The 27911-nt window shown below is 43.8% G+C and overlaps 2 protein-coding genes across 2 annotated transcripts in view; both read right to left on the bottom strand.

Annotated features, from left to right (window-relative positions):
- Positions 1-21093, bottom strand: part of DIPK2A (divergent protein kinase domain 2A) — a 55915-nt gene extending 34822 nt beyond the window's left edge. Inside the window, exon 1 of the mRNA XM_077290808.1 lies at positions 20294-21093. Within this exon, the coding sequence (XP_077146923.1) occupies positions 20294-20947 (654 nt within the window). The 5' untranslated portion in view covers positions 20948-21093. The remainder of the gene's footprint in view (positions 1-20293) is intronic.
- Positions 21094-23703: 2610 nt separating this feature from the next.
- LOC143808297 (uncharacterized) lies at positions 23704-27335 on the bottom strand. The gene is made up of 7 exons (XM_077290807.1): positions 26470-27335; positions 26312-26398; positions 26148-26222; positions 25954-26040; positions 25640-25853; positions 25387-25546; positions 23704-25275 (listed from the first exon to the last, which is right to left on the bottom strand). The coding sequence occupies exons 2-7, from the start codon at positions 26354-26356 to the stop codon at positions 24258-24260; spliced, it is 1599 nt and encodes a 532-aa protein (XP_077146922.1). The 5' UTR covers positions 26357-26398; positions 26470-27335; the 3' UTR covers positions 23704-24257.
- Between the last annotated feature and the right edge of the window lie 576 nt (positions 27336-27911).

The following is a 27911-nucleotide window of genomic DNA, read 5'->3' as shown; positions in this document are numbered from 1 at the left end:
TACTAGTGATGTGTTGGAATGTTTTTTCGTTTGTTTTTCATGATTCCATTATTTTTTCCCTCATAATTGAGTGACTCCATAATTTTTACCCTATGCTTGGTTAAAAAAAAGTAACTATTACTGACTACCACATTTTTTTGTTCTTGATTTCTTTTAGTGTTTCGTAAATCCAGAAAGTTGCCATTTGAAAAGACTTTAGTTTTGTGCCAGGTCTGTGATCTGCTTTTTTTCTACAAAATTAAACAACTGAATGAACATCCTCCAAGGCCGGTGATTCCATAATTTTTGCCAGGGGTTGTACATATTGGTGTACCACCTGTCAATGTGGAGGGGACGACCAATGAAGATGTATGCGAGATGGCCTAAAGTATGAAGGAACCCGTGTAGTAAGTTTTCATCTTTTATGAGACCATCACAGACTTGAGTTATGCCATTTATTTACCTCTGATTATTAAAAGCAATAAGAGAAATATATAATTTCTTGAAGATTATGCAGTAAAGCGGCATCGCCACTGCAGTATTTCATCACATCTAGATTTGTATTTTTACCTGCGACATGAGGGACCCAGAACCTTAGTTTACTTAACACAGAAGAAAAATACATTTGACAGCTGTGTTTAGATAGAGCTTCTGCTAAACAAAAGCTTTCAGAAGAGCCAGTAAAGGAAATGCAATCTGCATCTCCTTCATTGCCAGGATAATGAAACAGAACCAATTAATCCATCATAGATAATGCAGGCCTTTTACTTCAAGGACGCATCTCCTGAACTGTCCACTCGGTCACTCGGGTAGAATTGTCTGGTCATGGAACCCCATATAGCCACTATAAGGCATAAGAAATAATGCAGCTCACTTGTACGGGAGAGATGGGGAAAGAGTGCCAACACCGTGGGAACGGCACCGTCACAGGAGGAGAGTATAGGCTTTTGTTTTTTACTTTATAGGGAACAAGCATTTAGATCCAGAAGGGGTTCTCCTAGTAATGGACAAACCCTCTAATTTATGGAAGAGCGCTACAAAACTTCAAAAGTGTAAAATCAGCACAATGGACCGGACACAGAGCGATGCGTTAATGGCCTAATGCACATGGGCAATCGACATAGGTCCACGTGGAAAGAGTTGTCAGGCGAACTCGTGCAAGAAAAATCAGTCTTGTATGTGAGCCCTTTGGCTGCTCTTACCTTTTTTTTTTTCTAGATGAAAACTATTTCCATCGTCATACCCATGTTTTTGCTCTACAGCCTTATGGTATCTGTTTTTAGAAATTGATAGTTAATAAAATGTACCAAGACCAAATACAGTTTGTTAATGGCAATGTATTTGTAAAAATCAGATGCAGTGCAGAGATTCCAAGTGAGAACAGATTTTGGTTTTTTTTTTGGCACACCTGACTTGAACATGCGAGTCATACAAAATACAGTTAGAGAATAGTGCATGCTGAGGAGTTTCTTTCACAGAAAAAAATAACAAAAAACTAACAACTGAAAAGTCCAATTGCATAACATTGGTCCAGACGAGTGCTGTTCGTTTTTGTGAAAAAACATTACTACGTCTTGTCACCGGCCGCCGGAGAAAATTTTCGACGGATCCGGCGAACGAAGGATGAAACGTGAGGCCATCCTTCGCTAATACTAGTCTATGAGAAAAAAACGGATCCAGCAAAAAACTGATGTGTGAAAGGGGCCTAACACTTGAACCAGAAGTACAGTAGTGTGAACTTGCCCTTAGGCAGGTCTGTCATAATAATAAGACAGACAGCATGGCCAAAACAGGGACATTCCTTCTACTCAAATTCCCTGGACTCGAAGTTAAAGATGCAAGATTTGGTCTTTTGCGGGTTTGTTTGTTTTTTTAAATATGGGTGGGCTTAGTAAGAGGGGCGTACCTTTTATTTTCTAGAGAGCCCAAAGTTCTGTCACAAATTACAGGGCACGCACTAAGTTTGGTATATTGTACTTTAACAGATTTTTGATTCAAGACTGGCATAAGAAAAGCAAATTCTGATTATACCCCCAGTCAAGTCTATTCATGAAAAGCGCTTTCTCCTAAAAGAAGTGTGATCATGATCATTATGAGATCTGTCTGGCAAAATGATGTGCAATTCTACATACATCCCATGATTAGGATACATTTTGCCTTCCATTTTCGTAAGCATAAGTGTCCAATGCTTAAGGGAAAACTTGGACTGGACAGCCTTAAAATACTACAGATTTATCAAAGGTAGTCCATGCAGGTTGATCACATGGACACATTTTTAGACAGTGTAGTCTAAGGCTATGTGCACAGGTTGCGGATTTGGCTGAGGATTCGCAGCTGTCTTCCATGCGGTTTACAGTACCATGTAAACCTATGGAAAACCAAATCCACAGTGCCCATGGTGCGGAAAATACAGCGTGGAAATGATGCGTTGTATTTTCCGCAGCATGTCAATTCTTCGTGCGGATTCCGCCGCGTTTTACACCTGTTCCTCAATAGGAATCCGCAGGTGTAAAACCGCAGGTGAAATCAGCAGGAATTCCGCGGTAAATCCACACGTTAAACGCAGTACGTTTTACCAGCAGATTTTGGAAAAACTGCGCGGAATAATCTGCAACATGGGCACATAGCCTCAGTTTACACCACCTACTAGTTGGCTTTGTGCCAGAAATTGGTACTAAAGTTTTGGAGCACCGAATCCTACGTCGGCTATGCCCCTTCAAAAAAAAACAAAAAAACCCACAGCCCTTTAATCAATGCCATGCATCTTGATGGACAAGGTGCTTAAAGTGTCTAAAATCCCTAATAAATATGGTGCAGGTCATGAACGACATTGCAGAGATATTGAAAACTGAGGCATCAATGCACAAATATGAAATTTGGATAACTTTCTACTACACGAAAAGATTAATTAGCCGAGTGGTCTACCTCTAATCACGCTGCACTTACGGTATTTTACTCCACATTGTAAAATCTGCTGTTTAGCTGGGAAACCCCAGTTAGGAGACAAAACAAGCTAACCAATGTAATGAGTAAAAATACAAGGTATATCAATTACATCTACAGTTGTGACACGGAGGCCATCATTCTATATGGGGTTCCAGAAATAAGTTATGGATTAAGTGACAGCTGTACCGTGTATTACTGATGTTAGCTGGTAAACCAAAGGCAGGACACCATGCTTTAATTATTCCAGTCTGTCAAATATTCAGAGGATAATCTCTTCTCCAAACGGGAAGAAGATCTCAGACGGCAGATGTCAAAGATTTCTACATTAGCCATAAAAGCTGAATCAATCATTTCCTGATGCTGCAGAATTGTCAAGTGCGAGCAATTATAGGCAATAAACTCTGGTAAGTTATGCAGATTGCGGATATTCAAAAAGCTTTTATACACAAGACAATAATTTTATCTTATATTTATGTTAGTGGAAAACCTAAAAAGATTCCCAACAATGTTAGGAGAGGAGTGGCGAACGGAAAAAAAAAAAAAAACACAAAAAAAAACACCACAGACACCAAACATATATGACAGCACTAGGAGGGAAGAACATTGGCTGTTTGCAAGCCCCATTGTGACAGAGTAAAAAAATTCTGCAACAAGTCTGTTGAGTGTGAATTCTGCTAAAGGATAGTTACCACATTCTGAATACAAGCAGATTCGAGAAAAATCTGTTAGGCATTTACTAAATCTCATTTATACACACACACAAAAAAAAAAAAAAATGTGCAGCATAAAATTACCAGGCACTATAGATCCTAAATGTTCAGCATGGTAACTATGAGGCAGCTATAGTCAGAAATGCACCTTGTAATGAAAATTCACAAGTCCCACAACTGTATATATGTACACACACTCCTGCCATCCCCACCATTCCAGCAGGGTACGCACCATCCTCCCTGCCGGCCTTCTGCCAACAGTGACTGCAGAGGTCACACGGGGTTTATGCTGCAAACAATCACTGGCCTCAGCGGGATAGGACACTAGACTGCAGCAGTCCTGGGGAGTGTGATGGACAGCACCACCGAAGCCAGCTAACAACATATGACCTACTGGGAGAGTACATTTTCTTATTTTAGATTCCTTGGCATTCTTTCTAAATTTAAAGTAACACTTTAAGGAACTTACAGCAAAAGGCATAACACAAGTTGTACACACAGATATTTACTGCACCTCCACTTAAAAAGTAAGGATTAGAAAAGGTTTTTCCCATTGCATTCAGATTTATTAAAGGGAATATGTCAGCAGGTTTTCCCCACGTTTTGTTTGCTTACAATGATTGCTTTAACTGGGCAAGTTAGCCTCCGACACGCCCCTCACTGTATAAGGACATTGTATACACAGTCTGGTGTGGGCGGGGTTAACTTCCTCAGCTCTGCTGCATTTCCAAATCTTAAAGCCAATTGTGTCAGAACGGCTGCATCCAATAATCTAAGTGATACATTGTTGAACTCAGCTTCATCCTGCTCTCAGATCAGGTAGCAAAAACCTGCTGACAGATTCCCTTTAAGCATCTTGTCACTTTACCCCCCAGAAAGCATTGCTTTTTGGAGAGAACACCTAAGAGTAGTCTCCTTACAAGAGGTCTGCCTCAGCATGACACCAAGGCAGGGCTGATCTAACAGGACAAACCCTATGTAATACCAAAGCTAGTTCAGGGCCAACTGCTCTTGTGGACCGTACGCATGATCTTTAGGCCGGCGTCACACTCGGCGTAAGACAATACGGTCCGTATTTTACGGCCGTAATACGGCCGAAATACGGTGAAATGTTCCCAAAATAGTGATCCGTAGTCAGGGTGTGTCAGCGTATTTTGCGCATGGCATCCTCCGTATGTAATCCGTATGGCATCCGTACTGCGAGATTTTCGCGCAGGCTTGCAAAACCGACATCTAATGGATTTGTGTGCTCAAATGTTCGGGAAAACATATATACAGTATATATATACACATATATACATATATATATATATATATATATATATATATATATATATATATATATATATATATATATATATATATATATATATATATATATATATATATATATATATATATATATATATATATATATATATATATATATATATATATATGTCATTGAGACACATATATATATATTCTGTATTTAGATTTCATTCAGCGCGATATCTGTGAACAGCCGGTAATTCAATTGCCGGCTTTTCATTTCTCCTGCACAAACCCGACAGGATATGAGACATGGTTTACATACAGTAAACCATCTCATATCCCCTCTTTTTTTGCATATTCCACACTACTAATGTTAGTAGTGTGTATGTGCAAAATTTCAGCGCTGTAGCTGCTAAAATAAAGGGTTAAATGGCGGAAAAAATTGGCGTGGGCTCCCGCGCAATTTTCTCCGCCAGAGCGGTAAAGCCAGTGACTGTGGGCAGATATTAATAGCCAGGAGAGGGTCCATGGTTATTGGCCCCCCCGTGGCTAAAAACATCTGCCCCCAGCCACCCCAGAAAAGGCACATCTGGAAGATGCGCCTATTCTGGCACTTGGCCACTCTCTTCCCACTCCCTGTAGCGGTGGGATATGGGGTAATGAAGGGTTAATGCCACCTTGCTATTGGAAGGTGACATTAAGCCAGATTAATAATGGAGAGGCGTCAATTATGACACCTATCCATTATTAATCCAATTGTTGGAAAGGGTTAAAAAACACACACAGGATTAAAAAGGATTTTAATGAAATAAACACAGCGGTTGTTGTAATAATTTATTGTTCTCTCAAATCCATTTGCAGTCCCTCGCTTGGCAACATAATAAACGCACAAGATACATACCTTCTGATGTACTGTCAGGTCCAACGATGTAATCCATCTGAAGGGGTTAACTAATATTACAAGCAGGAGCCCTGCTATAATGCAGCTGTGCTCCGTGCTTGTAATTCCCCTGCGAATGAATGAAATGTAGGTCATTGACCTACATTTCATTCATTCGCGGTGAGGCGCCCTCTGGTGGATGTTCTCATGAACTGCAGCCTGGGAACTTTTTCCCACGCTCCAGGTCATATGAGGACATCCTCATATTTCATTCATTCGCAGGGGAATTACAAGCACGGAGCACAGCTGCATTATAGCAGGGCTCCTGCTTGTAATATTAGTTAACCCCTTCAGATGGATTACATCGTTGGACCTGACAGTTCATCAGAGAAGGTATGTATCTTGTGCGTTTATTATGTTGCCAAGCGAGGGACTGCAAATGGATTTGAGAGAACAATAAATTATTACTACAACAACCGCTGTGTTTATTTCATTAAAATCCTTTTTAATCATGTGTGTGTGTGTTTTTTAACCCTTTCCAACAATTGGATTAATAATGGATAGGTGACATAATTGACGCCTCTCCATTATTAATCTGGCTTAATGTCACCTTCCAATAGCAAGGTGGCATTAACCCTTCATTACCCCATAGCCCACCGCTACAGGGAGTGGGAAGAGAGTGGCCAAGTGCCAGAATTGGCGCATCTTCCAGATGTGCCTTTTCTGGGGTGGCTGGGGGCAGATGTTTTTAGCCACGGGGGGGCCAATAACCATGGACCCTCTCCTGGCTATTCATATCTGCCCTCAGTCACTGGCTTTACCGCTCTGGCGGAGAAAATTGCGCGGGAGCCCACGCCAATTTTTTCCGCCATTAAAGGCTACGTTCACACGATCCGTTTTTCACTGCGGATTTTTCCGGTCCTTTTTCGGGGAAATCCGCAGTGGAAAACGGCGGTGCTTCTCTCGGCGGATTTTTGTCCTTTTTCTTCTGCGGATTCCACTGCGGGTTTCCAACTGCAGTTTCCTATTGGTGCTGTTGGAAACCCGCAGCGGAATCCGCTGAAAGAATTGACATGGTACTTCTTTTTTCCGTTGGCAAATCCGCGCGGATTTTCCAGCGAAAAAAAGGATCGTCGGCACAGCGGGTTTTGTTTTCCATAGGGTAACATTGTACTGTACCCTGCATGGAAAACGGCTGCGGATCCGTAGCTGCAATTCCGCTACGGATCCGCAGCAAAAAACGGATCGTGTGAACGTAGCCTAACCCTTTATTTTAGCAGCTACAGCGCTGAAATTTTGCACATACACACTACTAACATTAGTAGTGTGGAATATGCAAAAAAAAGGGGGATATGAGATGGTTTACTGTATGTAAACCATGTCTCATATCCTGTCGGGTTTGTGCAGGAGAAATGAAAAGCCGGCAATTGAATTACCGACTTTTCACTAACAGCGCTGCGTATTTCTCGCAAGTCACACTGCTGGTCCGTGTGGAATCCGTATTTTTCTCGCCCCCATAGACTTTCATTGGCGATTTTTTTGCGCAGTACGCTGACAAACGCAGCATGCTGCGATTTAGTACGGCCGTAGAAAGCCGTATAATACTGAACCGTAATATACGGCTAATAGGAGCAGCCCCATTGAGAATAATTGTGCCGTACGTTATGCGAGTTTTACGGACGTAGTTTCTGCGCTCTTACGTCCGTAAAACTCGCCAGTGTGACGCCGGCCTTAGGCTGATTTCTTTAAAAATCAAAATGTAGACAGCGATTTCAAATTGAGAAAATATAAAACATTTCATTTGAGAAAAGGTGAGAAACCTAGATGAACTGAGTATTTCATAAGAGGAGTGACAAAAAAAATATATAAAAATTAACTACGGTATATACTGTAATCTCAGGGAACCCAGAAATACCAGGAGAGATTAAATCAAATTACAAACATCAATGATTGGTGCAATTTGGTAAGCACTGCTAGTTTACAATAATCTGTACTACAAATAGCTGACAAGATAAGCTCTAAAATCGCCTCAGTATGTACAGTAATCCCACACCGAATAGACTCGCTAGATAGTTCTGATCACTTTCCTCTAAGCTCCTCCGATCCTGTACACTGATAGAATCTGTACAGTGCAGCCGCCGCACTAATACTATACAATTATGATATAGATCAACTTCTAAGGTAAAGCTAAACAGCAGCCCGAGTAATGCCATGACCCTACACCTGCAGGCCCTCCGTGTAACTCATTCCAGCCTGGAAGGTGGATGCTGAGCGATGACAGCTTGTCTCTTCAGAATTCCACATAGGTGTTCGATTGAGTTCCGATCAGTAGACACTTGGCCACTGAATCACTCACATATTCTTCAGAAATGCAACAATGGCCTTAGATGTGTGTCTTGGATCTTTGTCATGCTGGAAAAGTGCACATCTAGCAAGGGCACGGTGTGATGGTAGCATTTCTCTTTTAATATAGAGTGGTACAATCTTGGCTGAATTATAGATACACAGAAGTGTAGCTTCTCTACACCAGCAGAACTCATGCAGCCCCACATAAGGACATAGCCACCACCATGTTTAAATGTAGGCACCATGCATTTTTCCTTGTACTCCTAACCTTTGTGACACCATAACAGTTCTAAATCCATCACTCCAGAGACAGTTTTTATTTCTTTTTTCTTTAGCATGGACCCTGGCAAATTTTAGGTGGGCACCCACACATACCATTGTTCTACAGTGTACGCCACATTATGTCATGTACACATGTTGGTTTGGATTTCCACTTCATTAGCTAACTGCAGTTGCAGTTACATATTTGTTAAGTTTTTGTATCACTTTGGTTACAGTATTGTGACTGATAGGTAAAGATATGCCAAGCATCTTGTTGCCTTCACCTTTTGTGCAAAAACTTTTCCCCCCTCAGGCCTTGTGACATTTCTCTTCCATATGGTGCCATTGATGACAGCATGAAATGGGACAGCGTTTCATTTGGTAAGCAAAACCCTTTTATAGTCAGTTGTACACCTGAATTTAACCACAAGCAAGTCTAAACATATTCATTACATTAGAATTCTGTAGTCTAAACTTTACCTTTGCTTTTAAGAATTTCATTTCCCAACATGGTCTTGAAATAATTGTTTAAGAAAATTACATTTTTGGGAGTTCAAAATAACAAATCCTGTTTGCATTCAATGTAGTATGGTACCAATAGAAAACATTAATTCTGAAAGGAAACTAAAGGTTTTCTGACAAATCTGTTGGATGTGTGCATATTTTATTCACACGCACCACGTGTGCACTTGGACCACATGTCCTATAAAGAAAAAAAAAATTAAAAAGAAAAACAAACACTGATATCACACACACACACACACACACATTGTAATATGAGGGCAACCTGTGTGCGGTCCTTTTTTTAACAATGCTATTGGTAGAAGCTTCGAGGTCCATTTTAAGGTTATCCCAATATATTTAAATGGAAAGTGACAGTGGGAATTACCCTTTAGCGTTTACCTTTAAAATATGTTCACAGTCAGGAGTTGCCTACAGCAGGGCTGTGGAGTCGGTAAGCCACAGTTGCGACTCCGACATAAATGGCCAATTCGTAACAATAAATTTACTGTTGTAAAATATTAACATCGTGCTTATTCAGTTTCTCACCATCATATAAGTAATCAGACCACTTAGAGCAAAAACTATATTTATTAGAATACTAGATGGTGGCCCGATTCTAACGCATCGGGTATTCTAGAATATGTATGCGTAGTGTATAGCACAGCCCACGTAGTACATTGCGCAGCCCATGTAGTATATTGCCCAGCCCATGTAGTATATAGCAATGTGGGCGTCATATCCCTGTTTAAAAAAAGAAATAAAATAAAAAATAGTTATATACTCACCTTCCGGAGCCCCCGGATCCAAGCGAAGTGGTTACCGACGCTGCTCGTGCGCTCCGGTCTCAAGTGTGCATTGCGGTCTCGCGAGACCGCTACGTCATCATCTCAAGAGATCGCAGCATGGAGCGGTCACCGGAGCGTCGCGAGCGGGAAAGGCCTGTTGTCGATCCGGAGGCCAACGGACGGTGAGTATATAACTATTTTTTATTATTTTTAACATTAGATCGTTTTACTATTCATGCTGCATAGGCAGCATGAATAGTAAAAAGTTGGTCACACAGGGTTAATAGCAGCGGTAACGGAGTGCATTACACCGCGGCATAACGCGGTCCATTACGGCTGCCATTAACCCTTTGTGAGGGCAGACTGGTGGGGAGTACGGAGCAGGCACTGACTGCGGGGAGGAAGGAGCGGCCATTTTTCCGCCGGACTGAGCCCGTCGCTGATTGGTCGTGGCAAAACAGCCACGACCAATCAGCGACTTGGGTTCCATGACAGACAGAGGCCGCGACCAATGAATATCCGTGACAGAAAGACAGACAGAAGGAAGGACAGACGGACGGAAGTGACCCTTAGACAATTATATAGTAGACAATTAGAATATAGCAAATAACTTTTATAAAGTCTTGTAAGTAAATATGCAATAAACACTGTTATGCAGTTAAGAAGAAATCTATAAATTTGTCCTCAGAAAAAGTATTACCTCTGTCAGATCCTCCTTCATGGATGCCCTCAAATCTGATCTAATTATTTTGAGAGCAGAGAACAACCTCTCTACACTAACTTGGGTTGGTGGCAAAGCAGTAACCACTCGGGCAACATCTCTGACTGTCAGGGTACAGAGGAATCGCTTGTTGCACTGTTATTTTTGATGAACGGTCACATTTCTCAATTTCTTTTAGTGCACATGAAAAATTCTGCTGAAATGTACTGGCTGTGTTCTTTGATGCGGATGACTCTTCTTCCATGCGGGAACGCTTTGCACGGTCCTTGTGATCCAAATATTTTTTTTAATTAAATTCTTCATCACTTGAGGGTGAAGATGTGGCAGGACGACCAAATTCTTCTTGTTCCTCCTGACTGTTCTGCAACCCTTTCATCCTTACTGCTATTTCAAACAGAGCTTCTTTTCCTTTAGTTAGCTGTTGATCATCTAGAAGAATCCGATGCATTGGGTCTACATAAACAGCTGCCAAAAGAATGTTATTTTGTAATAGTAGCTCCTCTCTCCCTTTCATTGATGTAGCAATGCCACTTGCAATTAACCCTCCTCTTTGGGACAGGCGAAACATCAGGTTCTTCCACTCCTTTAAGAAAATACCTGGAGTTAAGTCCTCTGCTTGTAATTTTTTAGTCACTGTAAATAGGTGCTCTAGCAATTTTTCCAGCTCAGTTTCCTGATTCCACTGACTTTCATTTAGCGTCAGTTGAGGGTTAGCCATGTCTACAAGAAAGGTTTTCAGTTCAACAAGCGCTGAATCATTAAGTAAGTACTGCCCCATCGTGTGGCTTGATCAATAATTGCCCCTTTTCCAGCACGTCTCTTCAAAATTGAGTCAACTTTAGGAGTTCTGGCAACAGTAGCCAATTTTCTCACCTAGCCAATCAGTGCAGCAGAATGTCCTTCTTGCAGACTGTCTCTTATAGCCAGCTGTAGCGTATGCACAACACAGCGCATGTGATGAATGAAAGAATGTATTGACACAGTTTCATCAAGATCATCTAAACTATCATGTTGCTGTTCATCTGAAGCAACTTCAGTTTGCTCCTCAGTTACGAAACTGTGTTCCTCTATTCCAAACATTTGTGTCTGTGGACCCAGAATGTTCTTCTAGCTGCTGGTCACCATCATTACTCTCATTCATTAGCTTAATAGTACTTATCATATTTGAAGCAGTCAGTTACGACAGAAAGAACTTGCTCTTTTTTAAGTTCATAGTCTTTCAGAACCTTTTCCACCAAGACCTGGAGAAACTCACTGGTGTGATGAGCTTTGGTGTCTTTTACTGCCAATGTCTTGGTAACTATTTCATTTTTGTCACAAACAAATCGGACATTGAGGGCAAAATAGTTCACTCTGATGAGCGCAGGCATCCATTTTAAGAAACAGAAAGCGTCCCTTGAGAGTTTTTTTTAAGTTCTTTCTTTTGTTTAAAAGCTTCTTCGATTACTAATTTTCTAATACTCTCTCTCTCCAGAGAAACACCAAGCTTGCGGGTCATTTCCCCATCCAGAAACATAAAAGCTGGTCGTGAAAATAATGAAATAGGCACACTATCCTTTACAACAAGCTCTAGGATCTGTTTTTTAAATGTATCTACTGTCATTGTCACAGTAACTTTGTCACTGAAAAAATATCTTGCAACTGATGGCTGCAAAGTTCTCTGCTCCTTTGTTTGGCTGGAAGAGCTGGGCACTGGTTTGGATGCAGTCTCTCTCATCCACTGCTTTCAGTACTTCTGGATGAAAGCGCTGTAAGGCCATGTGCACACGTTCAGGATTTTTTGCGTTTTTTTCGCTATAAAAACGTGATAAAAACGCGAAAAAACCGCTTACATATGCCTCCTATTATTTACAGGGTATTCCGCATTTTTTGTGCAAATGTTGCGATTTTTTCCGCGAAAAAAAAATCGCATCGCGGAAAAAAAAGCAACATGTTCATTAAAAATGCGGATTGCGGGGGATTCCGCACACCTAGGAGTGCATTGATCTGCTTACTTCCCGCACGGGGCTGTGCACACCATGCGGGAAGTAAGCAGATTATGTGCGGTTGGTACCCAGGGTGGAGGAGAGGAGACTCTCCTCCACGGACTAAGCATCATATAATTGGTCAAAAAAAAAGAATTAAAATAAAAAATAGTCATATACTCACCCTCTGATGGCCCACGAAGTGTTCCCGCCTCTGCGGTGCATGCTCTCTCTTCGGTACCTATAGATGGTGTGGTTCAGGACCTGTGATGACGTCACTGTCTTGTGATTGGTCGCGTGACTGCTCATGTGACTCACGCGACCAATCACAAGCCGCGACGTCCTGAACCACACCGGCATCTATAGGAACAGACGCCGCTGAGGAGATCGTCTGGGTGAGTATAACCATTTTTTTATTATTTTTAAACATTCTTTTACTATAGATGCTGCATAAGCAGCATCTATAGTAACAAGTTGGTCACACTTGTCAAACAGTATGTTTGACAAGTGTGACCAACTTGTCAGTCAGTTTTCCAAGCGATGCTACAGATCGCTTGGAAAACTTTAGCATTCTGCAAGCCAATTACGCTTGCAGAATGCTAAAAAAAACGCGAAAAAAACCGGAAATAAAACGCAAATAAAAAAAAATGCGGATTTCTTGCAGAAAATTTCCGGTTTTCTTCAGGAAGTTTCTGCAAGAAATCCGGACGTGTGCACATACCCTGAATGTCTCTTTAGATTAGAAGCTCTGGTAGGAGCATTTTTATCTTTGCCTGAATATGCACTGTTCTTGGCTTCACAGCATTTGTTTTAGTCTGGATCATTTGTCATACACTGACAGAGATAATGTTTTCTATCTTGAGTGATGGTGAAATGTTCAAATACAGCTGATTTAATGTGACGCTGCTTTGACATTCTCAGGTTTTTAATTCTGCATTCACAATCCAAATGACAATTGTTTTTCCTAAAAACAATTGTACAAAATTATTGCCAGGTCGTACAACTGATATAGTGGTCAGTAATACTGTTATTCCTCATGTACTCAGTTAACTCATGCAAAGTTTGTTGAAAGGATAATACTTCTTGGGTACCTTCACACTGAACAACAATAACTATATCGATCCGTGACGTTGCAGCGTCCTGGATGGCGATATCGTTGTGTTTGACACGCAGCAGCGATCAGGATCCTGCTGTGACATCGTTGGTCGGAGCTAGAAGGCCAGCACCTTATTTCGTCGCTGGATCACCCGCTGACATCGCTGAGTTGGCGTGTGTGACGCGGATTCAGCGATGTCTTCACTGGTAACCAGAGTAAACATCGGGTTACTAAGCGCAGGGCCGCGCTTAGTAACCCGATATTTACCCTGGTTACCATTGTAAATGTAAAAAAAAACAAACTACATACTTACATTCCGGTGTCTGTCGGGTCCCCCGGCGTCCGCTTCCCTGCACTGTGTCAGCGCCGGCTGGCCGTAAAGCAGAGCACAGCGGTGACGTCACTGCTCTGCTTTAGGGCCGGCGCTTACACAGTGCAGGGAAGCGGACGCCGGGGAATGCGACAGACACCGGAATTTAAGTATGTAGTGTTTGGTTTTTTTTACATTTACACTGGTAACCAGGGTAAACATCGGGTTACTAAGCGCGGCCATGGACTTAGTAAACCGATGTTTACCCTGGTTACCCGGGGACTTCGGCATCGTTGGTTGCTGGAGAGCTGTCTGTGTGACAGCTCTCCAGCGACCACACAACGATGAAACAGCGACGCTGCAGCGATCGGCATCGTTGTCTATATCGCTGCAGCGTCGCTTAATGTGACGGTACTTTTACAGTCTTCCTCTTCTGAGTAGCAGCTGTGAGATGCTTGGAAGACGCACACCTAGTAAACATCTAGTCTAGAGGAGGAGCTTTACTACTAAGAATTTGCAACACATTTTCACTTTCAGTTTCATACATTGTAAGTAGGAGGGTTGGGGCAGCATGAGGTTAACCAAGAATAAGATTAGATAAGGGCAGTGGAGAACAGTGACACACAAGAAGTAAGAAATGTCTATCTCCAGCAGAACTGCTTATCACTGTTGCTCATAGTTTGATAGAACATATATATTTGAGTAACATTTATAAAATTCATATGAAAGTTCAATTATGAAATATTAATACATTTTTTTTTTTAAAGCTGGAGTCGGTACATTTCTACCGACTCCAACCAAAACTAACTCCGACTCCACAGCCCTGGCCTACAGCAAATATTTTATTTTATTTTTTTAATCCGCAACATGTCAATTCCTCTTCTGGCAATTATTCATTTTATTGGCAAATTTCCCCCATAGATATGAATGAGATGAGGAAAATCAACAGGTAAAAAAACACTTGTGTGTTTTCAGAGGAAACACTAAAAATGCATTTAATCCACACACGTCTATATCAGTGAACTTTTATTAAAGTTAAGCTACAGGAAGTTTTCAATAGAAAGCAGTTACGGTATGTAAAAAAAGGACATCAAAAATGAGGAAAAAAAAACAAAAACTAAAAACTCTTGTAAAAAGTTCACAAAATAAGGTGCAGATATGCTGCAGAAAATCTATAACATCAAAATTAGAGCAAATTAGCCTAAAAGGTATCATTTTTATTACAGTTACCCTATGTTCCCTAGAAGATGCTGTGCTTGGATGGGTCATTATGTGCTGATAATCCCTAGTTAAAGCTGAGGCTACGTGCACACAGTTTTTTGGGAGAAATTGTGATTCAAAACTTGCCTGAAACACTTGATATGCTTTTCTATTGTAAAACTACTTTACTTGACATATGTTCATTCTTTTGAGCATTTTCTCTCTGCTTCGCTTTTAGAAAAACAACCGATGGGAGAAAAAAAAAAGTGCATGTCACTTCTGTCAAGCAGATTCAGTCAGAAAGCTGCAAAATAATTTGAGGGGAAAACAAAAAAAACTAACTCATGCTAATAAAAAATATATATATATATATATATATATATATATATATATATATATATATATATATATATATATATATATATATATATATATATATATATATATATATATATATATATATATATATATATATATATATATATATTTATTTTGGAATTGGGAATTGAGTGCTTCATTCTACCAATTGGTGGGGTCTCAGCAGTTTCCCCATAGTCAGACTTATAAACTGCTCTAGGAGTATTAAGTACAGCAGACGTCTGTCTGGAGAGAAGAACAATACTTATATTTGTACTGTACACCTCGCACCAGACAGACTTCTGCTGCATTTATTACTCTAAGAATAGTTTATTAGTCAGATCCTTTGGGGAGGACTGCTAGATTCCCACCAGAAGGCTGTCTGGACAGAAGCACATAATACACACAGAACTTGTAATTTACCAAAATACTTTGCAGCAAGTCATGGATCAACACAAAATAACAGCAGATGATATGAAACTATGGATCTCATCCTATGGTGCATCCATCAAGCTAAAAGCTCTAACCAGCCATCCACACAGATGGAGAGGGATCAGTAGGAGAGAGGACTGTGCTCCACACCTCCTGCGCTGGTTGCTGATTGTTGTCTAGGACAGTGCCTGCAGGGAATTCAGAAAAGCTGCAGATTTAGGGAATCTGAACCGTCAATCAACTCAAAGCCAGTTTTACTGCATGAGAAAAAGAAAAAGCTAGGAAACCGTCTTCTCACATTAGCATCTTTATGTATCTCTTAGCTTTCCATCCTCACATCATCTGACAGGTCCTCGATGTGCAAGAAGTGATACATACGGCAATATACACACAGTATGTAGTTTACAGTCACATTTCTATAGGTTATTGTCTAAATACAGTCTACACTTGTTTCATTAACGAAAATATGACATTGCAGAACTAAACACTTTTTATAACACCTCAGATCTAAAACGTGTCCAAATCCAATCTTCACCCCCAGCATATACTCAAGAAACTCACATCTGCAATAACCAATGACTAGCGCGTAGATAGCAATTTTGTCACTGACATGAATTAAAAAGACTACAACATTATTCGCTAAGCATTACTATTAATGCGGAGTGTGCGCGGCAGGAAACAGTACCCCCGATGCACATCAGTGGGCACACAGCGGGCATCCCAAAGAGGAGCTGGAAGTGACCACCCGACGCTCACTGATCACTGGCAATCCTACACGCTGCACAGCTAAAATAGGATTCTGCAAACCAGTGAAATATAAGAGCAACCCAGCACTGCCATCTACAGCACCGGTGTTTCCTAGTAAGGTTTACTTATTCACTGAGCGTCACAAGGTAGAACATGGCACACTGAGCCAGTCACAGGGCATTTACTGCAAAAACGATTCATCAATAAGAGTGCAGAGGAGCAGATGCTGTAACATTTACTAGATTGTGTGCCAGAGGAGAACAAATATTTACATTTTGTATCACTGGGGAGGAACAGGAGAACAATGCTGAAAGAAAGTAGCCCCAAGGCTAGGGTCACACAGATTTTCTGCAGCCATTGAGTGATCTAGGTCACTTTAAAAAAAAAAAAAATGAGAGTTAAAAAAAAAAAAAATCCCACACCAAAAACTGCCATAATTAATTGTGGGAACGTAGCCCAACAGCTCCAGGTGGCAGCCAGAAATACAGTCTGGTAGTGGCATGTGCAGCCCTGATCACCGGCACTCACAGGAGGCAAGGCGCCACAGTCCACTCAGCAGCAGTAAATATGGCTCCCAGTGTAATTGTTACTCAGGTATTGATCCCTGTCTGCGCTGTTCTGCTGTAGTTACAGTGGTGCAGAGTAATGGACACAGCCAAGTGAAACAAGATCCCTCGGTCACAGGCAGTGGGACATGACAGTAATCCTGTCATCACATCACCCGTGCCAGGACACTGGAGACCATGAAAACCCTTGGGGTCAGACACACAGGAAGACTCGGATCATCAGCCCACAACACAGCCATTTACTGACACTAAGGAAAACCCACACACCCAAGAACACATGGTGCCGACTACTGCCAGAGGTACGCGAAAAGTGACGAGCACCAGTGGAGTCGCACTGACTACTCCCGAAGGCAAGGATCTTATAAAAAGGCATGTAGTAGAGAACACGTTATCAGCGCACAGATAATCCTCTTCCAACCACTCAGTGCATTTCCACATGTTCAGGCTGGGAAAAAATAAAAATCAGATATAGGCCAATTTCACACTAGGCATTTTTGCTGCACTTTTTTTTTCTGCAGCAAAACCTGAGTGCTTGGCAGGAAAGAAGCTGCAGCAAAAACAGGCTATGTTTTTTTTTCCCATTCAGTGGGTGAAACACTTAAAAAAAGCGCTGAAAGAAATGACATGCTCTATGTCCAAAAAAAACAAAAACAGGCTATCGACAAAATACTGAGGACAAAATACAAGCTGTGTGCATGAGATTTCTGAAATCTCAGACATAGCTGGTACTTGTCAAATGCAGTTGAAAATTACCATAAAAAGAAAAAAAAATGCAGAAGAAACGCCCAGTGTGAACTTAGCCTTAAAGAATCAGTGGCAAAATTTTAACAATATACCAGAAGATCTGCAAGTAGATTCACCCCCATTATCCTTGAAGGGTCAGGAGTCAACTTGGAAGATACTGGTAGGTAACCTGGATTTAGATCCATCTAAAGGGTGAAATCTCCATGGAGCTTGTATCCCCTCCCCCCAGGATGTATGGGGGGACTGACAGATTTGGAGGTTAGAATGCATGCCCCATGGGGACAAGGACTGTAGTGAGGAATGACACGGTCTGCACATCCCTGGGCTACGCTACATACCATACATAATGTAATGGGAAAACTGCACCTAAATCAAATACTCAACGTGATAACTTTTCATAAATGTTTATGGTAATTTCCCGAGCACAGACATTATCGCTGTTGGTCTCAGAGGTGGCTGTAGCTCAGTCTATAAAGGTCACTGGAGAAATCAGAGAACTAAGCCACCTGAACATGCAAGTCTAGCGGACCATCTGTATGTGTATGGGGCTCCTGACTACTGCCCCACAGAACTGCCCAGAAGGAAGAGCTGTATGAGAATTCTACATTCCGACACAACACATAACAGAGGGGTCTGGTAGGAGTGTATATGTATGTATGTATATATATATATATATATATATATATATATATATATATATATATATATATATATATATATCGCAAGATATTACAATCATAAAACAAGAATTATGGTAACTTTTACAGAGCAAAGGAGCAGCAAGCAAGCACATGGGGAAGGGGTAGAGGTATAACCGAACAATCGGTCTGGCATCGTTTGATAGGGTACCTCACATCTCGCGGCGGTACCATAACCACACATTCACCAAAATTGGTTATGCAGTGTCTTCAGGAAAGCTTGCATACTCACCGGCCATAGACTGGCAGGAGCCAATGTCTGTGCATGACAAACAGCTGGCAAGAAGATATTAGTAACTGTGTAAATGGGGATTAAGCACAAAAACACTGGAGCTTTATACTGAGGAGGAAGCAACCCCCACACATAACATGAAGTACAGTTCTGGTCAGACTGGACACACAAGCTTCTGTTCACACTGGTGCTGTGGCAGATAAGACCGAGCCGCTATCTGTTGCCGTCAGTTTCCAGAATAGAGCAATAGGACCCATTATTCTGGCTGTCACATAGATGGAAGAGGCGGCCAGTGTGATCAGTACATGCCAACAATCAGCGCCAGGCACTAGTCCACATAGTGAGGCTGCCATGGGATTCAGCCACTGAGTGACAGCGCCGTGCACAGGTGAGCAGTAAGCGGCCGGACCCACTGACATCACCGGCGGCTTCCCTCTGCCCACAGACCCAGTGCCACACTACCAATGCATGCAGTGCCCTCTGCCAGGGACAGTCTAGTCACAGATCACCATCACAGCTGGGGCCGGCCCACATGGACAACCATGACACAGGACTCAGAGCTGGGACTTCTGGTTCCACAGCCAGAATGTTGCAGGTCATGGGATGTCACATCACAACACCAGCCACATTGTGAGCAGCCTGACAACACGTTACATTGCATGCTGGGACATGTAGTACCCCCGTAACTGACTACACGATGATTACATATCGGTCATGTAATGTCTCAGGGACTATCAGATTTACAGCAGCTGAGGAGACAGGTCAATCCTGAGACTTGTAGTTCTATAGTATCTGTGTAGACTGGGTACAGTATCAGAAGCTGCATTCTGGGAGGTGTAGTTCCTCTGCACCAGCTGGACTATTCGTTCCATGATAAAAGCACACAGCGGCTGCACGTTTCACTAGTAGACAGGAGACTATGGAATGTAGTATGAATGGGAGGCGTGCGGGGACCTGCACTTATGTCAGCAACACATGCTGGAACTTGTAGTTCTGAGACCAGCTGGGGTTAGAGGTTTTACCTTAAAGTAGGCAGAATACAGTATGGCGGGCACAAGCGAGGACCTGTGGGCACACACTGGGGCTAGAATCGTCCTCCAAATATGCTGGGACTTGTAGTTCATTCATCCGTGCATAATACGGGGCTAGAAGTTTTGGGGGTTTTTTTTAACAGTCAAGTTGACAGGACACATGCTGGGACCTTTAGTTATATCACGGGTAGCCACGCTGGGGCTTGTGGTGCCCCCCCAGAAGACACGCTGGGGCTTGTGGTGCCCCCCCAGAAGACACGCTGGGGCTTGTGGTGCCCCCCCAGAAGACACGCTGGGGCTTGAAGTTTCGCCCTGCTGACTGGAGCGATGAGGGGGCAGTACCGGTGGGGCAGTACCGGCGGAGCACAGGGGGGGGGTTCAGTACCGGCGGAGCACCGGGGGGGGGGGGGTTCAGTACCGGCGGAGCACCGGGGGGGGGGGTTCAGTACCGGCGGAGCACAGGGGGGGGGGGGCAGGGGGGTTCAGTACCGGCGGAGCACCGGGGGGGGTTCAGTCCCGGCGGCTCTTACCTGCAGCACCAGCGGCTCCGGGTTGAAGGCCAGGGTGAGCAGCAGCTGCATGCGCTCCGTGTCCTTGAGGTTCTTGAGCAGGAAGCTGCCGGAGTCCTTGGTCTCGGCATAGCGGCGGACCAGCCTGTCCAGCAGCCGCTGCGAGGGGCAGTGCACCAGGTCGGACCAGCCCTCCACCACGTCCGGGGTGAGCAGCCGCACGTCGCCGTTGAGCCGGGCGAAGTCGGTCTTGTACATGGCCTGCAGGAGGTCGCAGCGGGGCCGCCCGGTCGCCCGCTTGCAGATCTTCTGGTCCAGCTCGGCCAGCTCTTGGTTGGAGCCCAGGCGCTTGAGCACGACGCGGCGGCTGCCCTCCCGGGGCTCCCCGTACTGCGCGAAGTGCACGTTCTTGACGTTGAAGAAGTCGAGCAGGCGCACCCTGCCCCAGCCCTCGAAGCTCAGCTGCCCGTTCATGAACTTGCGGCACCAGCTGGTCCCGAAGCACGCCGGGCACTTGTTCAGGCTCAGGAAGCGGCGCTCGGTCAGCTCGTTGCGCTGGAAGGAGGCGAGGAGCGAGTGCGTGTTGAGCAGCATGACCACCAGCAGGCTGGCCGCGAACAGCAGCTTCACGTAGCGGTACAGGCGGCCGAACTTCAGCGAAACAAGGCGCAACATGGTCCCGCGCTCACTTCAGCCTCCCTCCCGGGGAAGGAGGGGAGCGGCGGCTTCGCCCTCCCGCGGCCGCTGACTGAGCACCGGTGGGGCCAGCTCGTAGCCGAGGCCGCTAGTGTGGATGCTCGGGTCGGTGGAGTCCCCCTTGAAGCCTCGGTCCCCACTAACAGGCAGCTCTCAACTTACTGACAGAGGCGGCTCGGAAGCTCCGGAGCCAACAGAAGCGACGGGGGGAGTGGCCTAGCTCGTAACTGAGGGAGGGGGAGACTTTTTGTTTGGTCATGTGACATGAGGGCGGTGAATGTGTGGAACGACGTGACGTGACGTGACGCTCTCCGCCGCCATCTTGGGGTGGGCAAAGTTTACAATTTGAGCGTAACTTCCTTCTGCCGGAATAGTAAACAATAGGGGGCGCGCGCGGGAGGCGGGGACGGCACGGGACGGGAGGCGGGGACAGCACGGGACGGGAGGCGGGGACAGCACGGGCGTGCTCCTGCAGCCTATCCGATTGCTGCGGCGGTGTCCCTACTTGTCAGGCAGCATGCTGGTACCTGTGGTGTGAGCAGCACATTACAGACGTGCTGGAGATAACGTGTAGGGGGAGGGGCTTCTCTTCTGTCTAAGGCTAGTTTCACACTAGCGTTTACTGCATTACGTCGCAAATCCGTTTTTTTGCCGAAAAAACGGATGCGTCAAAAAATTGAAAAACGGTGACAAACGTATGCCACGCATCCAGCATTTCGACGGATCCGTCGCAAATCCGCTAAACGTTTCCGTCGAAAATACTGGATGCGTTGCATACGTTGTATCCGTTTTACCATCCGTTGTATCCGTTTTTCCGACGGATCCGTTTTTAAAAGGGGAGGCTCCCAAAATTTGATTGGCTACTGGAAAATTTGAAAAACTATATAGTACTGTATTTACAGCCCATCTTTGTGGGTTTTAGTTTTGTGGCAGCGATGGAAGGTGTTCTTGGGAGGATTGCTAGTTTGGTTACCGACGTTATCTTTGAGACAAATCGCCTGGATATCATAGTGCGGGAGAAGGAGGCGGCAGCGGAAAGGCGTAGGATGCTTCTGCAGCAACGGAGACGAAGACGAATGTGGATTCATCCTATTAATCAACTACGGATGACCCGGGGTGTCCAGTCCACTCTGTACCTGGAGTTGCGGCACAATCCACACAAATTCCACAACTACGTGCGGATGAGGATTGAACATTTTGATTTTTTGCTTGCAAAACTGGAGGATGTCATCCGAAGACAGGATACAAGGATGAGGCTTGCCATCACACCGGCGGAGCGGCTGATGGTGACCCTGCGGTAAGCCTCTTTTTTTTATTTCATTGCTGATATTGAATGTTATATTACATGCTGCAGAAAATACTGCGCTGGCATATTGCGCACTATTTTCTGCAGCATGTAGTTTTGGTTTTCTTGGCGGACATTCAACTGCTTTATTTAAATGTCATTGCTGATATTGAATGTTAACAGACTGCAGAAAATACTGTGCTGAAATATTGCGTTGCATTTTCTGCAGTTTTTTTTTTTTTTGGTTTTTTTGGGTTTGATGACATGCAACTGCTTTTTTCCTGTCATTGGTCATTTTGAATGTTATATTACATGCTGCAGACAATACTGCGCTGACATATTGCGCACTATTTTCTGCAGCATGTAGTTTGTGTTTTCTTGGCGGACATTCAACTGCTTTATTTAAATGTCATTGCTCATATTGAATGTTAGATAACAGACTGCAGAAAATACTGCGCTGAAATATTGCGTTGCATTTTCTGCAGTTTTTTTGGGGGGGGTTTTTTGGGTTTGATGACATGCAACTGCTTTTTTCCTGTCATTGGTCATTTTGAATGTTATATTACATGCTGCAGACAATACTGCGCTGACATATTGCGCACTATTTTCTGCAGCATGTAATTTGGGTTTTCTTGGCGGACATTCCACTGTTTTTTTACACCGGATTCATGCTGGTTTTATTGGGTCTCCTGTCATTTTAAAAAAAATTAACAGTGCCATATTATAAAAAATTGCACAGACAAACAATTTTTAACATTTTTTTTTTTTTTTTTTTTATAAAGTTTCCTAGCTACGGGTGAATCTATGACTTCGCTCCATTATCAGTTCAGGCTGGGCATTTCAACTATCTCTGGAATAGTGAAGGACACATGTCGGGCTGTTTGGACCACTTTGCAACCAGAGTATATCCCCCAACCATCCACGGAAATCTGGTTGCGAAGTGCTGAAGAGTTTCAGCAAATTTGCAATTTCCCTAATTGTGTGGGTGCAGTTGACGGGAAACACATAAGGATTGCGAAACCGGCAGGAACAGGATCGGAGTATTATAATTATAAGAAGTATTTCTCCATCGTCCTTATGGCTATTGCAGACGCCAACTGCAGGTTCCTTGCCGTGGACATTGGAGCGTATGGACGGTCCAACGATTCGCAAGTGTTTAAAAACTCTCCGATGGGTCGTTGCCTTTATGGAGAGAGCTACGATTTACCGCCAGCCAGACCACTGCCAGGAACAAATGACCCAGCCCTGGAATATGTCTTTGTAGGTGATGAAGCCTTTCAACTGTCGCTGCACCTACTGAAACCGTACAGTAGCCGGAACTTAAACCATACCAAGCGGGTCTTTAATTACCGGCTTACTAGAGCACGAAGAGTAGTGGAGTGTTCCTTTGGCATATTGACGGCGAAGTGGCGAGTTCTGCTGACGGCTATCAAGCTGAAAACAACAACTATAGACGAGGTAGTTAAAGCCTGTGTGGTGCTCCACAACTTTGTCCTGTCAAAGGAGCCCGTTTCTTTGGATGATGAAGAGTTGGAGACCACCTTGTGGGACTACCGCAGCAGCTCGGTTCGCTCTACAAGTTCAGTTACAAGGATGAGGGACCAGTTTGCCGATTATTTTGTCTCACCTGTCGGGCGGATCCCGTGGCAAGACATGATTGTGTAACCTGTTTCCCATGTGTAACCTGTTTCCCATGTGTTTTGGTTATGTAAAAAAAGTGTTTCTGCCCCCCCCCCAAAAAAAAAGGCCCAAAAGCGTGGTTTTCTTGCTAGTAAAACCATTATGTTATACCCTTTACATGTCTGGTGTTTGTTTTTATTAAACCTTTTTTTATTATATTACCTTAATAAATCCACACACACACAAAGAGTAGAATTGTAATCCGAATTTTATTTTAACTCTTTTTTTTTTTTTTTTTTTTTGTTTTGCAAAAAAAATATATATATATTTTCCAACATTTTTATAGAAAAATTAGAACATTTTTTAGAATCTTATTTACACACTTTACAAATTTTCAAAGTGTTGGGTGGAGATATGAGAGGAGGATGTGCCGGAAGGTTGGACCACGTCGATAGGTGGGGAAACCCTACTTGTTTGGGGTGCAGTGGAAGTGGGGGTTAAACCAAGAGGCTGACCAGAGGGGGGTGGTGTTGGGGTAGGTGGAAGAGAAAAGTTCAGTAAGGAAAACATTGGGGAAGTAATTTGGTCTAGGGGCCGGGATTGTTGTGGGGACTGGGTCGGGTATTGTGACTGGGTAGGGTAGTGGGAGTGGCGTGGGGTTTGGTAATGGTGCTGGTGTGGGGATTGGAGCTGGGTTTGGTAATGCTGCTGGTGTGGGTATTGGGGCTGGGTTTGGTAATGGGGGGTATGGTGTGGAAATGGGGCCTGGTGTGGAATTGGAGTGGAGGTGCGGTGAGGTGTGTGGGTCGATTCATTAATGGCCTGCAGTGCAGCATTATGGCAGGTATTCATTACCCGCATCTGTTGCTCAAAAGAAAGCTTCTCCATGCTCATGAGCATGGATTGGAAAAAAAGGTTGGCCGGATCGGGACTTACAGCTGAATGCAGCCTATCCAAGCGACTGCTGGTTTCCTGGCTTGTTTCACTGATGCGTGATTGCACCATGTTGAAACCAGCAGTCACTTGCTCTCCCAAAATTTTGAAAGAGCCTTGGAAGGATGCATTCAGGTGTAAGAACTCAGGAGCATAGCTCCTTTCCTGACCCCTCTGGCGCTGCCGCCACGAACCTAATGGTGGTGTCGAGGTGGCAGGATCAGAGGGGTGGGGTAAAGGGAACGCTAACTGTTCAGCATCAGATGCGAGCAATGAAGCCTGCAATAATGCTCCACTGCTTGGGGCGGATGAAGTGGAGGGGACAGAGGGGTCAGAGGAGAGGACAGAGGGGTCAGAGGAGGGGACAGAGGTGTGGGGCCTACCGACGTGGCCCTCAGTGGCGGACTCAGGAGGGATCGCTCCAGAGGGCGCAGAGGAAGATGCAGGCGCCCGGTGGCTGGAGAAGGTGCTGTGAAAGAAAAAACAAATGAAATTAATACATTGGAATGAAAAAGCCCTGACTGAAAGCAAACTAAGTAGACAGGTTAACATGGTTATTAGTGGGCTGTAGAATACTTACACTCTGCTTAGCATTGTTCGCCTCAGGAAGGAGAGGGCCTGGCCATATTTATATTTGCTCCTCTTCCTTCCTGCAGAGCCACTCGGGGCCTTCATCTCATCATTGAATTCCCTCTTAAAGCGATCCCTCAGTGACCGCCACCGCTTCCTAATCTTTCCAACTGTGAAGACAAGAATCAAAAGAAAAAACCAAAAATTGGTAAATGCAATACATTACAGTCAGCTCAAAACATCACTGGAAAGTGAATACTTACCTAGTTTGCTCTGCTGCTGAGGATGAAGGCTCTCCCGCCTTGGAAACAGGTTGCGACACACTTCGTCCCAGAGCCGACGGGTGACACCGGTATCAGCATGCCTGCGGTCAGCCATGTTCCACAGCGGCTCCCGCTCGCGAACCTCCTCGATGAGACAATCGATGTCAATGTCATCATCATCATCCTCCTCTTCTGCGGGAGCACGCTGTGAAGCCTGTGTCAAAAAAAAAAAAAAAAAGGAAAACAAACAAATTAGTACACTGAAATACTAAAGTACCAATAGAATCCCCCTCCCCCCCCAAAAAAAAACTCACTGATGGCCGACCGTGGCGACGAGTCCGCCGACTCTGGGACTGTCTGGGAGAGCCTTCAGCGGCAGCAGCAGGAGCAGCAGCAGCAGCCTGAAATGAAGGAAACAAATTCTCAGTTAAGGTAGGCAGGTGTTTAGTAATCTGTTTTGTGTATGGTGCAGTGTGATGTGCGAAGCAACTGTTTCACCACTACTTACACTTGGTTCCTCCTCCACTTGCATCTCTCCACCCGTCTCGCCCCCTTCTGACAGCTCCTCATCTGATTCAGCTTCCTGTTGAAACATAATGTATGCATGTAGTTATCCATAAAAATTTAATTTAAAGAAATTTAAAAAAAAAAAAAAAATTTGTGTTAACTTACCGATACACGCTGTTGCTGTGGAGGAGGGCTGTCAGAAGAGGACATCGTTTTGTGGTCCTGGTGGGCAGCGGCTGTGTCCTGGTGGTTCTGTAAGTTAAAGACACACTTGCAATCTGCTCGACACATTGAAGTAGCAGATTGGGGTCTTCAAAACTTACTTCTAGCTCTTTAGCTGTGGTCCTGGTGGGCAGCGGCTGTGTCCTGGTGGGCAGTGGCTGTGTCCTGGTGGGCAGCGGCTGTGTCCTGGTGGGCAGCGGCTGTGTCCTGGTGGTTCTGTAAGTTAAAGACACACTTGCAATCTGCTCGACACATTGAAGTAGCAGATTGGGGTCTTCAAAACTTACTTCTAGCTCTTTAGCTGTGGTCCTGGTGGGCAGCGGCTGTGTCCTGGTGGGCAGTGGCTGTGTCCTGGTGGGCAGCGGCTGTGTCCTGGTGGGCAGCGGCTGTGTCCTGGTGGTTCTGTAAGTTAAAGACACACTTGCAATCTGCTCGACACATTGAAGTAGCAGATTGGGGTCTTCAAAACTTACTTCTAGCTCTTTAGCTGTGGTCCTGGTGGGCAGCGGCTGTGTCCTGGTGGGCAGTGGCTGTGTCCTGGTGGGCAGCGGCTGTGTCCTGGTGGGCAGCGGCTGTGTCCTGGTGGTTCTGTAAGTTAAAGACACACTTGCAATCTGCTCGACACATTGAAGTAGCAGATTGGGGTCTTCAAAACTTACTTCTAGCTCTTTAGCTGTGGTCCTGGTGGGCAGCGGCTGTGTCCTGGTGGGCAGCGGCTGCGGTCCTGGTTTATCTGTTATATGTATAATGGATCTATAGTTAGACCACCCCCTGAACTAGGTAATGTTCAATGATAAACACCCTACTAAAATGATGTCAGAAATGTTCATACAGGTGAACACCAAAACCCCCCCAAAAAGTTGCACGTTATACCATTCATTTCCATGTCCCAAAAAACAAAATTTTTTAATGTTAACACCATGAAAAAATATATTTGACACATTTTATTTAAAATAAATAACCTCTCCCCCCCCCAAAAAAAAAAAAAAAATACTTTACAGGTTAACCTTTATTAAAAAAAATGAGCCCTCAACCAACCCTGTATTGCATGTGTAACCATTGGTACATACACCAGTTTTAAATTTACCTTTATGAAATAATACTACGGACATTTTTTTAATAAACATTTTATTATAATTTTTTTTTTGCACTTTTTTTTTTAAAAATCACAAGGAGCTGACATGCTCTTTATTTTAAATACAAGTACTTCAACTGCAAATGGTTATAACTGTAATAAAAAAAAATTCAACACTTTTATTAAATAGAAAAACCCCACACTCACACATTCAAACCACAAGCTGCACACCGCTAGACTTTTTTAAAAAACACATCAGATTTAAAAAAAAAAAAAAAAAAAAAAAAAAAAATTTAAACCACATGCTGCACAGACCACTATACAGTCAATACATCAGAAAAAGGCAAATAACCAATTATACAGCATGGACAAATGCACATGCCATCAACAAGACGTACCCAAAAAACATGCATGGTATGTGTCCACATTCAGGATCGCATCAGAATTTGGGCAGGATTTCCCATCAGT

The sequence above is a fragment of the Ranitomeya variabilis genome, chromosome 2 (genome assembly GCF_051348905.1).
Source record: "Ranitomeya variabilis isolate aRanVar5 chromosome 2, aRanVar5.hap1, whole genome shotgun sequence".
Classification (NCBI taxonomy): Eukaryota; Metazoa; Chordata; class Amphibia; order Anura; family Dendrobatidae; genus Ranitomeya; species Ranitomeya variabilis.
Note: the sequence above shows the minus strand (reverse complement) of the source record. Positions and strands in the feature narration are given on the sequence as shown.

Bases quoted from the DNA above. Each gene is read 5' to 3' on its own strand.
- LOC143808297 (XM_077290807.1), bottom strand. From the start codon at position 26,356: ATGTCCTCTTCTGACAGCCCTCCTCCACAGCAACAGCGTGTATCG. The intron at 25,547-25,639 runs GTAAGTATTCAC...TTGTCTTCACAG, and splicing joins TCAGCAGCAGAGCAAACTAG to TTGGAAAGATTAGGAAGCGG. The intron at 25,276-25,386 runs GTAAGTATTCTA...TTTCTTTCACAG, and splicing joins CGAACAATGCTAAGCAGAGT to CACCTTCTCCAGCCACCGGG.